Source organism: Myotis daubentonii, chromosome X (assembly GCF_963259705.1).
Source record: "Myotis daubentonii chromosome X, mMyoDau2.1, whole genome shotgun sequence".
Lineage (NCBI taxonomy): Eukaryota > Metazoa > Chordata > Mammalia > Chiroptera > Vespertilionidae > Myotis > Myotis daubentonii.
This window is the reverse complement of record NC_081861.1, coordinates 132,996,213-133,009,935: the sequence shown is the minus strand read 5'-3', so window position 1 is coordinate 133,009,935 and position 13,723 is coordinate 132,996,213. Positions and strand designations below refer to the sequence as shown.

General features: G+C 36.3%; 1 protein-coding gene across 2 annotated transcripts in view; it reads left to right on the top strand.

The window, feature by feature from the left end:
* Window positions 1-13,723, top strand: part of MOSPD2 (motile sperm domain containing 2) — a 42,016-nt gene that overhangs the window by 12,727 nt on the left and 15,566 nt on the right. For both annotated transcript variants that reach the window (XM_059680177.1, XM_059680176.1), the window contains exons 3-7: window positions 2,292-2,447; window positions 4,067-4,153; window positions 5,800-5,954; window positions 9,837-9,897; window positions 11,306-11,344. In XM_059680177.1, the coding sequence (XP_059536160.1) occupies window positions 2,292-2,447; window positions 4,067-4,153; window positions 5,800-5,954; window positions 9,837-9,897; window positions 11,306-11,344 (498 nt within the window). The remainder of the gene's footprint in view (window positions 1-2,291; window positions 2,448-4,066; window positions 4,154-5,799; window positions 5,955-9,836; window positions 9,898-11,305; window positions 11,345-13,723) is intronic.

The window sequence follows — 13,723 nt, the reverse complement described above, 5'->3', positions numbered from 1 at the left end:
AAAATCTCTAAACTGTGTAATAATCTAACGGAAGAAACGTATGACATTTTCTTTTAAGAAAAATTATAAAATGTTATTAAAGAACATTGAAAGACCCATACCAGATCAGCAGACAGATGTGTCATCTAAGATATTATATCTCTTACATATCCACATATGAATCTGGCTCCTCAGCCTGAATCAAAGATAGTGGTCATTGTATTCTTCATTATCAGCATTTTCAGTCTTTTTAAGTCAATTTTATTTTAGAAACCCCCTAATGAAGCAGTAAATTTATTAATACTTGACCCTTGAGTATGTGTTTTCTAATGTTCTCTGTGATAAAATCGGGAAGTATGCATCAAACACTTCTACATGCTTGAGTTGGCAGCTAAATTAGTCACTTTTTTACAAACCACTTTTATTTGAAAAAACAACTGGCAAGTAAATTGGTTATTCTGACTTGGGTATTGGGCAGAAATCTTCTTGAAAAATGAATGAAATCAGCCTGTAATTTCAAGGAAAACACTTCCTTGGTCCAGTGCAGAGAGCTGTTCAGAAACCAAACTGGATGGTGCTTCTTCAGGGGTCAGGTACTCCCAAGGCTCTCTTGATACTAAACAGCATAAAGTGTTTTATATCCAACTCATGTTTATAAATTATAATTCAATAAAAGTTTTGTTTTGAATAGTGATCGGTTTTCAAATAACAGAGCTAAAAATATTTTCTAAGGTTTACCTACTGAAGAGCCATTCATTGTGTAGATCAATCAGAAAAATAGAGCCCAGATACTGAAAGCCATTTCCAAGGTGACATTCTAAAAATGCATGATTTATGGCTGAATCTTATATTTTATAGTGCTTTAGACTTCCAAGTACTTTCATACATACATTTTCATCTGATCCTCAAGCAACCCTGTGAGTACATAAAGCTTGAAGATAAGAAAATTGAGACTCAAAGAAGATAATTCTCTGAATGCACTTTGTATTTTCCTGCCCTTTTAGCTATTATCTCTGTGGGGTCTGAAATAAGTCCCAGAAAATGGAGGACATAGAATCTATGAAACCTGGCAACTAATAGCTGCAAAAATAAAATGGAGATGAAGGAGCCAGAGAATTTTTCTGAAACTTCTTATTTGGGGTCCTGGGAGGGTACCATTAACCGAGAAAATAAAAATAGAGAAGGAATAGATTCAGTCAAACAAATGTTTCCTGAAGGCCTTTTCATCAGCACTACTACAATCTGCTTTGGGGGATTTTTAGAATCGATAGACAGTGCTGTTATGGTCTCTATATGAAAAGTTAGGGCATGCATGCCAGTAACTGACTCAAGGGGAAAAGTGGTAAGTGCCTTAAAGCCTTAGTTCAAGTTCTGTAGCTGTTCACAGGTGGCCAGGAATGACTTCTGGGCTCTGGGAAAATTTTATGGAAGAGGAAGCATTTGAAAGGAGGCTTGAAGAATGGTAGAATTTGTTCATAGGTGGTTGTGTGGAGACCAGGAAACTTCAGATACAGAAAAATAAAAGGATATGGAAGGAGGAATATCAGATATACAGGTTGGTAGGACCATCGCATGTGTGTAAACAGATAATGAGAAATTATTGAAAACAATTATTCCCAGGAAATGTTAACTGCTGCCTAATGGTCAGTTTTCTATTTTTAAAAAATATATTTTAATGATTTTTTACAGAGAGGAAGGGAGAGGGATAGAGAGCTAGAAACATCAATGAGAGAGAAACATCAATCAGCTGCCTCCTGCACACCCCCTACTGGGGATGTGCCCTCAACCAAGGTACATGCCCTTGACCGGAATCGAACCCGGGACCCTTCAGTCTGCAGGCCAACGCTCTGTCCACTGAGCCAAACCGGTCAGGGCTCTATTTTGTATTTAGTTAATTTATTTTAAAAGACACTAGCCAAACATGTCTTAAGTACAACTTAGTTCTTTACATATAAAACTTTTTCATTGACTAGGGTAAGGATTTCAAGTTCAGGTAACATAATTGATCTTCCAAGTTATTTGGTTTATAGTTTTAGAGAGTGTTGTGCAAAATATTGTACTATGGTCTTGTTTTTTAAATCTTTGGTGGTTTATTTAAAGTAAACTTGTAGTCTTTAGATAACTTTATTGTCTTCACACTTAGAAATTCATTAATCCTTTAAGTAGCATTTTCATCTGAACTACATCCCTGTTCTATTTTCAAATAGATTAGCTTTCTCTTCTGGCTCTTTCTATTCCTTTGGCATTAGTGTTTGTTATTATTCATTGCAGAATCTATCTGACTTGGATGTTTATTTCTGTTTGTCCCCTAGATAAGCCAGATAAATATGATCCACGTGATGTTGAAAGGCTACAACAAGATGATAACTGGGTTGAAAGTTACTTATGTTGGAGACATGATGTTGTAGATGAAACATTGAAGATGATTGATGAGAGTTTTCAGTGGAGGAAAGAAATGGCTGTCAATGGTAAGCTGTTCAATTTAACCTTGGCAGTACTGTCCCCTGTACAAATGTTACTGGTTTACTTTTATGTAACAGTATATTTGCCAATATCCTTGGCAATCATCAACATCAGATTACAATGTATTACACAGTCCCACTAACACTTTGAAAGGAGTGTCATAAGACTTAAGTGTAGGGTGGATCATTCGAAAGGCAATCAGGTCACCAAGGAGCAGAATTACACTGATTCTTCACTCACAGCAGTCTCATAATCTGTGCTTGTTTAGTTCAGTACCATTAAACAATAGCAAGACAGCATCTTCACTCTCAGGCCCGGACATACGGGGATACTATTTGCCTGTTTCTCTCTGTTGTTGGCGTACGTCTTTATCCCCAGAGTTCCTTGTGCTAATAGGGGTTCTATATAGAATTAGTGAATGGGGATCCCCAAAAAGCAAGCTTATCCTCAAGGATGCCTTTGGCAGCCTTCTTTTAACTGCTTTATTTGAAGGCTCACTTCAAGATTAAAATTTTCTCCACAAACAGGAGTTTTAAAAATTAGAGAGGGGGGAGGGGTTATAATAGCCTTCAAGTATATAAAGGACTCTTCTCAGGCAAGATTACCCATTATCTCTCCTCTAAAAATTTACCAAGAAACTGGCATAACTGTTGGTTTTGATGGGGTATAAAGAAGGATTTTCTGACCTTGAGGATTATAAACTCTGCAGTGACTGAGTCTGAAGACTTATACAAAATAACCAACAAATAAATCCAGAGTAGACCCTCTCCCCACTCTTCACTCGTATAGAAGGAATCCTTCAGAGGGGAATATTTTAAAAATAATAATTTGCTTGGAAATGTCAAAACTAGTAATTTCAACAACAAACAGTGAAACATTTATAAATATAAATCTGATCTTTCTAAATCACTGAAGTACAGAATAAACTTTTAAACTTAGCAGTTTTTCTTATATAGAATTGCTTGTTTCTAGTTACAAACAGTAGATAGATGATAATAGGGAGTGGGGGAGGATATAGAAAGTTCTAGGTGACTAGCAGTGAATGTAACAAAAGCCTTGGCACTTGCCACCTTGCTCCATTGGTTATTAGCCTCACTAAGAGACTAAACAGGCCCCTTTTGTTCCTCCTGCTAAAGGAGCTAGCATTTTTTTGAAGTATTTTTCAATTGCCCCAAGATTATAAAATGTATTAAACTCTGCTGGATATCAAACTCTGTAGAAAAAAATGTATTTTACGAAAGAAACCACAGTGATTTTTTTCATTAATTCTGAAGCTATCATGTGGATATGTGCTGACATGTTCTCTTGAGATTGGCCAGTAGTGATACTATTTGTTTGCAAGTCTATATGTGGAACACAGAACATGGAAATGTGTCTACATAAATAATGACTGATGTCAAAGGGCGATGGATGTTTTTCATTTCTCTCATCTATGCTTTTATGTAGTTTGTTTACTTAGTAAGAAACATCATTTTTATTGCCATTCTATCCAGATGTTTGAATAAGCTTTATCTTTTCTTTTTTCTATGAGAACTACTATAGAACTTTAACCTTTACATTGTGAGTTTTCTTTTTTAAAAGGTGCCTAAGTTACAATTACTCATCAAAGTTTATCACTTTTTAGATCTGACTGAAGCCTCTATTCCCAAATGGTTACTGGAAATTGGTGGTATTTATCTCCATGGTTATGACAAAGAAGGCAACAAGTTGTGTGCGTATATTTAACTTATGTACTGGTTTTTCAAGACTTTGAGATGTACGTATCTCTCCCAACAGAATTAGTAAGAGGCAGCACTTTCTCTATTTGTAAGTTTCCTGTAACTGGGGATTGTTAGGGCCATCTTGACTGAGCATCAGATACTTAGTAGTTATACTGCTGTTTGCATTATAATAAAACGGACAGCAAAGGCAAATGCTACATCCTCTACCACAGCCAGAATTATGTAAGTCAGAGTCATTATCTTCTTTGTAATTTGACTGTGATAGTAAAATTCAACCTAGTATTTTTACAGGAAAACTTCTTGGATGGTCCCTAATGGTTAATAAATGGACTTTTTTCAAGTTTCCCAATCTGCCCCTCTAGCTTCTTCCTGTGGTAGCAGGAAGAACAGTGGCACTAATCCCTGCTGTCCCAAGGACTCTCTTCCCTCCCCCTAGCCCAAAATCCAGCTTTGTTTAGTACCAAGGCTAAGCCTAGGCAGGAGTGTCAGAACCCCATCCCAAGCAGAGTCTGTAATTTGCTCGCCCTCTGTGGTGTGCGGTCTGTTCTTGTTGGAACAATTCAGTACTCTCTTTGCATTTTCCTCCTATCACTGGCTCCTCCTTCTTGGTCTTTCTCATTTCTCCCTTTCCACCCTCCCTTAAATTTGCTTCCCTGGCTTCATTCCTTCCTTGACCTTTTTTACTTTCCAGCTGATACAGTCTCTGCAGGTGATCTCAAGTACCGTGACAGCCTCAGCTTCCTTCCGCTCCCCAAACAGCGGCAAGCCCGCAGCATCCCAGGCCACGTGCACATACCTCACTGACCGGTGCCACCAGATTGATTGCCGGCCTGCTGCCCTCAACACAACACACAGCTGAACATCTGTGTCCCACCCCCTGCTCTGTCTCTGTACGGCCCAGCTCAGGCTAACAAACATACGCCAGAGCTTCAGGGAACCCCTCTCCATTTCACCAGTACTTCTCAGTTTAGTCCCTCACTGCCCCCTTCTCCCTAATCCCTTTCCAGGGCATCACCTGTTGGGTTTCCTTCTCTACCCCTTCCTTTCTCCCCTCTGTGCTGCTGCCTGAGAGATGTTGTCAAAAGGAAAATCAAAAACGCCTTAGCATTTCATTCAGGGTCCTTCACACCCACTCTGTCTATTTAGCTTCTCTCACCACTCATCACTTGTTTCCTCAGCTGCCACCACTCTGGACTCTTTGCCACACTCCGCCCACATGCAGGGCACAGGCTCACACTTGCATAGTGCCTCTGTAGGGCTTTTTTCCTCTGGAAGAACATTTTCTCTAGTGCTTGATAGAACCAATGGCTTTTTTTGGTTAAGCATGGTGAAGAGTACTCTTAGGTTATTACCAAATATTGTTTGTTCACCTGTATTTTCTTTCCCCCTCACTTACTAGTGAAGTTTACTTACTTCTTAAGGGGATGGGAAAAATAGTTTCCTTCCTGCTACTCTTCTTTAAGGTTCCCAAGTGTGCATTAGTTCTCATTTTAAAAAAGGAAGAGATATTTTTAATCTGAGAAATAAAATGAATTATAAGTGGAAAATGAAAAGGGATAGAATGATATATGTATAAAATAATATTATAAAGCCATAAACAATTTTCTTATTTTTTTATCTAATGTTATCCTCAAAGTGTGGATCAGGGTGAAGTATCATGTAAAAGACCATAAAACCATATTGGACAAAAAGAAGCTTATCGCATTCTGGTTGGAACGTTACGCTAAAAGAGAAAATGGAAAACCTATCACAGTGATGTTTGACCTGTCAGAAACTGGAATTAATAGCATAGTAAGCACTTTTTAAAATTCTAAGTGATTGTTCATCATGGTGTGCTCTCTCTCTCCTAACCTCTCTGCCATCCCCCCCCCAACAAAATATTGCTATAAAATTGAGCTAACCAGGTTATGTTGAGGATTTATTTTTTTCCCCTGAATTGTGAGTGAAGTCAAATATAGAATACAATTTGCAAGAAATAAATTTGCTTCAGTGTTTGGCATTGAAACTGTAGATTTCCCAGAAATGTTCCTTGTCTGATACACAGGATATAAATGTAGGATGTGGTGGCTGGCAGGGTAATGAGTAGATGTGGTAACAGTGAACTTTTCTATCAAAGCTCTTATCCTACAGCACCTAACCCTGTGCCTGGCACAGCGTAATGTACTCAGTAAACACTGAGGAAAGTGACATCTGCTCTGTTGTACCATTAGATTCATACTGTGTTTTAACGTTAATTTATAAATAAGGTTTATTTGCATGACTAAATATTTAAATGATTATTGTTTTAAAATACTTGAATCGTAGTAAATTATTTTTATGTATGACCCTAATAACTCATGAAGGATTTAAGTTGGTTTATAAAGATGTATACAGAATTACAAGGCAAGAAATTTAAAGAATTATTTGTTAGAGTTGGACCAGTAACGTCTGCTCTGTTGTACCATTAGATTCACACCTGAGTTTTGCACATACAGCACTTTTGTGATTTTGGTTGGGGTCCTTTGTTTGCTTGTTTGGATTTTTTGTTTGTTTGGTTTGGTTAGCTTTGGAAAACAGTTTTCTCCAGGTGATTTTCCCAAGCTTAAAAAATAAGTAAAAGCTACCAGTCCTTATTTTGGGCCTTTGTGACCTTAGTGCAGGGGTGGGCAAACTTTTTGACTCGAGGGCCACAATGGGTTCTTAAACTGGACCGGAGGGCCGGAACAAAAGCATGGATGGAGTGTGTGTGTGAACTAATATAAATTCAAAGTAAACATCATTACATAAAAGGGTACCGTCTTTTTTTTTCAATAGTTTTATTCATTTCAAACGGGCCGGATCCGGTTTGCCCACAGCTGCCTTAGTGGTAACTACAAACCCTTCAGCAGGGATGGTGATCCATTAGCAAATTTATTAGAACGGATGTCTCTTAAATTCACACCATGGCTAATTCTGGTAGCAGTGAAGTGTCATTTGCACACCTGCCTAGGGCAGTGTTAAAACCTTTTTGAAAATCCACTTGACAAAGTATGTTAAGAATCTTAAAGTGTTCACATTCATATTCTTTGCCTGGTAACTAACTTCTGGAAATCTATTCTAAAGAAAGAATCCTGAGTACAGAAAAAGTATTATGCATCAAAATGTTTTTTTCAGAGTGTCATTTAAAATAATGAAAAATTAGCCCTAGCCGGTTTGGCTCAGTGGATAGAGCATCGGCCTGCGGACTGAAGGGTCCCAGGTTCGATTCTGGTCAAGGGCATGTACCCTGGTTGCAGGCACATCCCCAGTAGGGGGTGTGCAGGAGACGGCTGATCAATGTTTCTCTCTCATCGATGTTTCTAACTCTCTATCCCTCTCCCTTCCTCTCTGTAAAAAAAGCAATAAAATATATTTTTAAAAATAATAATAATAATGAAAAATTAGAAAAATGTATACATCCACACGGTGAAATGGTAAATTGTGGTTTACTCATTTATGGAGTATGTATAATGGTATTTATAAATAATTTGCAGTAATACTGGAAAATACCTTTTTTAAATGAAAATGACAACAGGATTATATCACAGTGAAACCTAGCCCTCAGAAAGTAAACCTTAGACATTTAAAAAGAAAACAACAACATATAAACAAAATACATACTAGAGAGAACCACTAGAGAGAACTAGAGGTGAGTAGAGATGGGTGGTGGAACTACAGACTTTTTTTTCCCCCATCTTGCTTTATATTTAAAGAGTTCATTGTCCTGGATTTTTTTCAGTGTAGTTTTGTGTCAGTGAGTTTTAGATTACAGAGTAAATTGTTTTATGCCCAAAATCTAAATCAAAATGCCTAGGCAAATAATATTTCATAAAAATAAATCATGATTCTGTTATCTTTTATGTGCAATAATTTTCTAAGTATTAACCCAGAATAATGAAAAATAAATGTTAATATTTTTTATTGCCAAATATAGGGGCAAAGAATTGACCTGTCTGATTTTTTTCCAAGCTACAAAAGATATGCTATCTCATTATCTTTAATTTGTAAATAAGGTTTATTTGCATGACTAAATACTTAAATGATTATCGATTTAAAATACTTGAATCGTAGTAAATTATTTTTATATATGACCCTAATAACTCATGAAGGATTTAAGTTGGTTTATAAAGATGTATACAGAATTATAAGGCAAGAAATTTAAAGAATTATTTGTTAGAGTTGGACCAGTAATTTGGCTCTAAGCTTTCAGCTGCCTACCTGAAAGAAATGGAATCATTTAAATTCAGAGATTATACTTTAAAACCAGTGTCTTAGGAAAAGTATATGCATTCCTGATACTTAAAGTAGAGAGAAAAGTCTTTCATGAGTCCTCAAAGGGAGGGCATTTTACAAGATAATGAATAGCGTCCTTGAAAACATTCTCCCAGAATGTAGACCAATCATTTTATAGAGCTTTTTTATGTAGTACCCACTAATATATGTACACCAGTGGCATCCTATCAAATCCACATGAATTAACAGTAACTTGGGATTTTATAAGCAAGGCCATTCAATTACAGAAAAAATGAAAACAAGAATATTGGATAAAGAGTTTTTAGGCAAAGTCTCTGAGGGGCACAGATCATATACTAGGTAACCAAATATATATATAAGGAGTTATTGAGATCTTTCTTTAACCCTTGACTACAAATTACTAAGCTCTCTGCACAGTGGGTATAATGATTAGTTATAAAGGTGTTACTACATAGTAGGATTTATCCCATAATAAATGCTTAAGATAGGTAAGGATGCTTACTTTACAGTTTACTGGAGTTAAAGATGCTGCAACTCACCTTCTAGGAACGAATTAATAGACTCTCATTTCTAGGACAACTCACCTTTCAGAATTGATGGCTTTAAGTTTGCCTGATTATATGTAGCTTTCATCCTATAGTCCTTATAAGAAGGCTGGTCAGGATTAGTAAGTCAGTGTATGGCCATGGAATAACATGTAATGAAATGATCCATATGAATAGTAATCCTAATAACCAAATTTCATGTTCAATGCAGTGGAGCCAACCAGATAACTATGCTTATAAAGGCTTGCAGAAATGGAAGTTAAAGAACAACACTTGAATATAAACTGAGAAATTCTAATTCTCATTCTAGATCTCTAAATAAGAGGAAAGAAGCTAGAAGTAAAATAGATACAGCAGGCCAATATGATAAGATTAATTGTGGAATAAAAGATTAATAAAATGTTTTATTCAAGCTATTATGAAGTATAGAAATTAGCTTTAAAATCAAATATTGCAGAATTTATATACATATGTTTTATTATCCCAAATGGTCAGGTTATAAATTTTATACATGTTTCATTAATTCTTTAATTATTCAGCAGATTTTTTAGAGTTTCTCTATGGGGATTGCTTTTACCTCCATTTTATAATTCCATGCTATCTTAGCAGCCTGAGATATCTAATTAGTTTGAGGTAACATGAATGATGTTTAAGCTTCTGATTTCTTTAACTTAGTTTTAGGACTGATTATTATAATTAGCTTAATGACTTAAGACCCTTATCCTTGGGAATCTATATATTTATACATGAGCTTATTTTTAAAGAATTTAATAATTGTCTCATTTGTATTTAATAATTTATCACTTTTAGAAATATGCAGTTTAAAATTATCTAATGTGGATAGTCTTAAAGATTTAAATGTATAATCTTTTTTTAGGACATGGATTTTGTGCGCTTTATCATCAACTGCTTTAAGGTTTATTACCCTAAATACCTCTGTAAGTAACTTACTCCTTTATAAACATACTAGAGGCCCGTGCACTGGTGGGGTTCCTCGGCCTGGCCTGCAGGGATCGGGCGAAACCGACTCTCTGACATCCCCCGAGGGGTCCAGGATTGCGAGAGGGCACAGGCCAGGCTAAGGGACCCTACCGGTGCCCAATCGGGACTACGGGAGGGCTGCAGGGCATGTCTGGCCCATCTTGCCCAGTCCCTATTGCCGGACCCCAGCAGCAAGCTAACCTACCAATCGGAGCATCTGCCCCCTGGTGGTCAGTGAACATCATAGCGACTGGTCGAACGGTCAGATACTTAGCATATTAGGCTTTTATTATATGGGATGAAATGTAGAAACTGTAAACAATGTCTGAAAATTGTAGAGCTTTATATTACAGACTGTAATAGCTGAACACTGTTTTCTGATGAAGAGCTTAAATGTGTTCATAGAAGTTTAAGCACATATTGTAATAGGCACAGGGGGAAATTTTCATAAATAATCATGTCCTTTAGAGTTAGTTTTAAGAGTTTAAGTTCTAAACTGTACATATGGCATTCTATAACATACATACACACACACACAGGTGCATAAAAACATACACTTATTTCAAAGATTAACCCATTTTTACTAATCTTTTAATTCAGAAATCCTTTAAAATATTTATTATATTGACCTTGGCTGGGTAGCTCAGTTGATTAGAGCATCATCCCAATATGCCAAGGTTGTTGATTCAGTCAGGGCACATATAAGAATCAACCAATGAATGCATAAGTGGAACAACAAATTGATATTTCTCTCTCTCTCTCTCTCTCTCTCTCTCTCCCTCTCTCCACTCCTCTCTCTAAAAATCAATTTCAAATACAAGAAAATATTTATTATATGGAATGTCCTACATAGAAGAAACAGATAAATAATATTGATAAAGTGGACTCTGTCATAAGCAGTATTCATAGATAAAGTACATTGTGTTACTAATTGCTATTTATAAATTGTCATTGAGAAAACAACTATAGTGTATTGCATTTGAATATGATGTTGAAACTGTTTTAAAGTTCAATGGATTTCAACAGTAATATGACATGCCACATCCAGACTCCATTTACCCACTTAACAATTTTCTTTTGTACCTTTATGCAAACAACAAAAACAATAAACAAAAGGCCAAGCTACTTGCCAAAGGACAGTGATAATGCAATGTTTATTTCCTACAAGCTATTCTTCTGGCTGGGCTCTTCACCATTTTGAGAAGTTAGTTTAGATCTAGCACCACTCACCCTTCACTGACTTAGAAATGAGTCAGCCAGCTCCGTTTTTTGTTACATTCATATCATTTTTTCTAGGTCAGATATATGTCATATTACTATAGTGGTACTAAGTCACATTCAATGAATTTTTTTTTCATCTTTCAGCAAAAATAGTGATCTTCGATATGCCTTGGATAATGAACGGTGAGTATATTACCTATACTTTCTAAAACAGAATGTCGGATTTCCTTTTTTCTTTGCCAACTTAGCCACATTGCTATGGTTGTTCAAAAAATGTTTATATTGTGCTTGGTGTATATACTCTTAAGAGGCTAGATCTAAACCATTCAAAGGCTTTTCCAAAGCAAACAAGTCTAATTTTCTACCCCATGGGGTCACCCACTAGTCTCTCTAAAACCAGCCTCAGGATAGTCAACCTGAGGTAAAACTATAGTCCGAAGCCTCAGTTTTTCTCCCACAGGTGGGGTATTTAATGAAACACAGGCCTTAGCTAGGTTTTCTCATGGGCTTTAGGTGTTGAGGAGGAAGGTGGGATGAATCTGAAATTTACTCCAAATCTCTGTAGTCACATACCCCTTATGACAGTCATAATATATATATTTTAAATTATTGGAAAACAGTAATTATCAAAAAACTTCTCACAAAGAAAATCCCAGGTCCAAATGGCTTCACTGGTAAATTCTACCAAACATAAAGAAGCAACACCAATCCTTTGTAAACTCTTACAAAAAAATAGAAGAGGGAACAATTCTGAATTCATTTTATGAGCAAGTATATATCCCTAATCACAAACATCACAGGAAAACTAGACCAATATCTCATATGAATGAATATAGATGGACCAGTCCTCAATAAAGTACTAACAAACTGAATCTAGCAACCTATAAAAAGGATTATACACCATGACCAAGTGGGATTTATCTCAGGAATGCAAAATCAGTTCAACATAAGAAAATCAACCGTGTTATCCAACTTATTAATAGGCTAAAAGAAAAAAACACACATGATCCTCTCAATAGACACAGGAAAAGCATTTCAAAACATTCAGTAGTCTCATGATAAACACACTCAAGAAACTAGGAATAGAAGGCACAAATCGTTGAAGCAACTGTGAAGTTAGGGGGACCACAGTAGTCCACACAAACTACACCCTCACTTCTGACACAAACTGTGAGGTCAAGGGGTTCCCCAAACCAGTCTCATTCAGGTTTACTAGAATGACTTAAAGAACTCACTGAAAGCAGGTATTCTCGCAGCTACAGTTTATTACAGGGAAAAGATTCAGATTAAAATTAGCAAAGGAAAGAAAAACAGAGTCGAATCCAGGGAAATACCAAATGTGGAGCAAGTCAGTTTTCCAGCATCAATATGGGGCAGTACCCATGGAGTAATGCCACTCAGAAAATATTACCCAAATTTCAGTGCTCAGAGTTTTTATTGGGGTTTCATTACCTAGGCCAGACTGACTTACCACAATGTTTACCCCAGTCTCCCCGGAGGCTTACTGATAACTATTTGATGCAAAGCCCCCACTCTAAGTCATATTGTTCCTGTGTGACCCAAGGCCCCCAGACAAACAAAGACAGTTCTGTCAAGCATGAAGATTATCTCCCAGCAGCTAAAGGCAAAGGCCAGACCTTTCTTTGAGTAAGGTTAAGTCTTCACTACATGGAAGAGAACATTCAGAGCCTGATCAAGGGCATCTATGTAAAACCTGCATCTGTGAAAACGCACAGCTAACATGGAGTAATACTAACAATATTTGCAGGTGACATAATTTTCTATATGCAAAATTGTAAGGAATACAAACACACAAAAACTTATTAGAGCTAATAAATGAGTTCAGCAAGGTGGCAGGATGCAAACTTAATACACAAAATCAATTGTATTTCTATATACTCACAAGGACTTATCCAAAAATGAAATTAAGAACATTTCATTGATAATAGCATCACAAAGAATAAAATACTTAAAAATAAAATTACTAAGAGAAATTTAATACTTGTACACTGAAAACTACATAACACCACTGAAAGATATTAAAGACCTAGGCAAACATCTCTTATTTAAGGATTGGAAGACCTAATATTGTTAAGATGACGATACTTCCTGAATTGATCCACAAATTTAATGCAGCCCCTGTCAAAATCCCAGCTGCCTTTTTTAAAAAAGTAATTGACAAGCTTGTAAGAAGATATGTAAATGGCAATGAATACATGACAAGATGCTCAATTTCAATAAAAAAATTCAAGTCAAAATCAAATAAGATAGTACTTCATACCCACTAGGATGACTATAATCAAAGAGACAGTAGCAAGTGTTGACAAGGATGTGGAAAAATTGGAACCCTCATACATTTCTGGTGAGAATGAAAAATGGCAGTTCCTCAAAGAAGTTAAACATAAAATTACCATATGGCCCAGCAATTTCACTCCTAGCTATATATCTTCAAGAGAAGTGAAACCATGTGCTCATACACAAACTTGTACACAAATGTTCATAGCAGCTTTACTCATAATAGTGAAAAGTGGAAACAGCCCAAATATTCATAACTGATGAAAG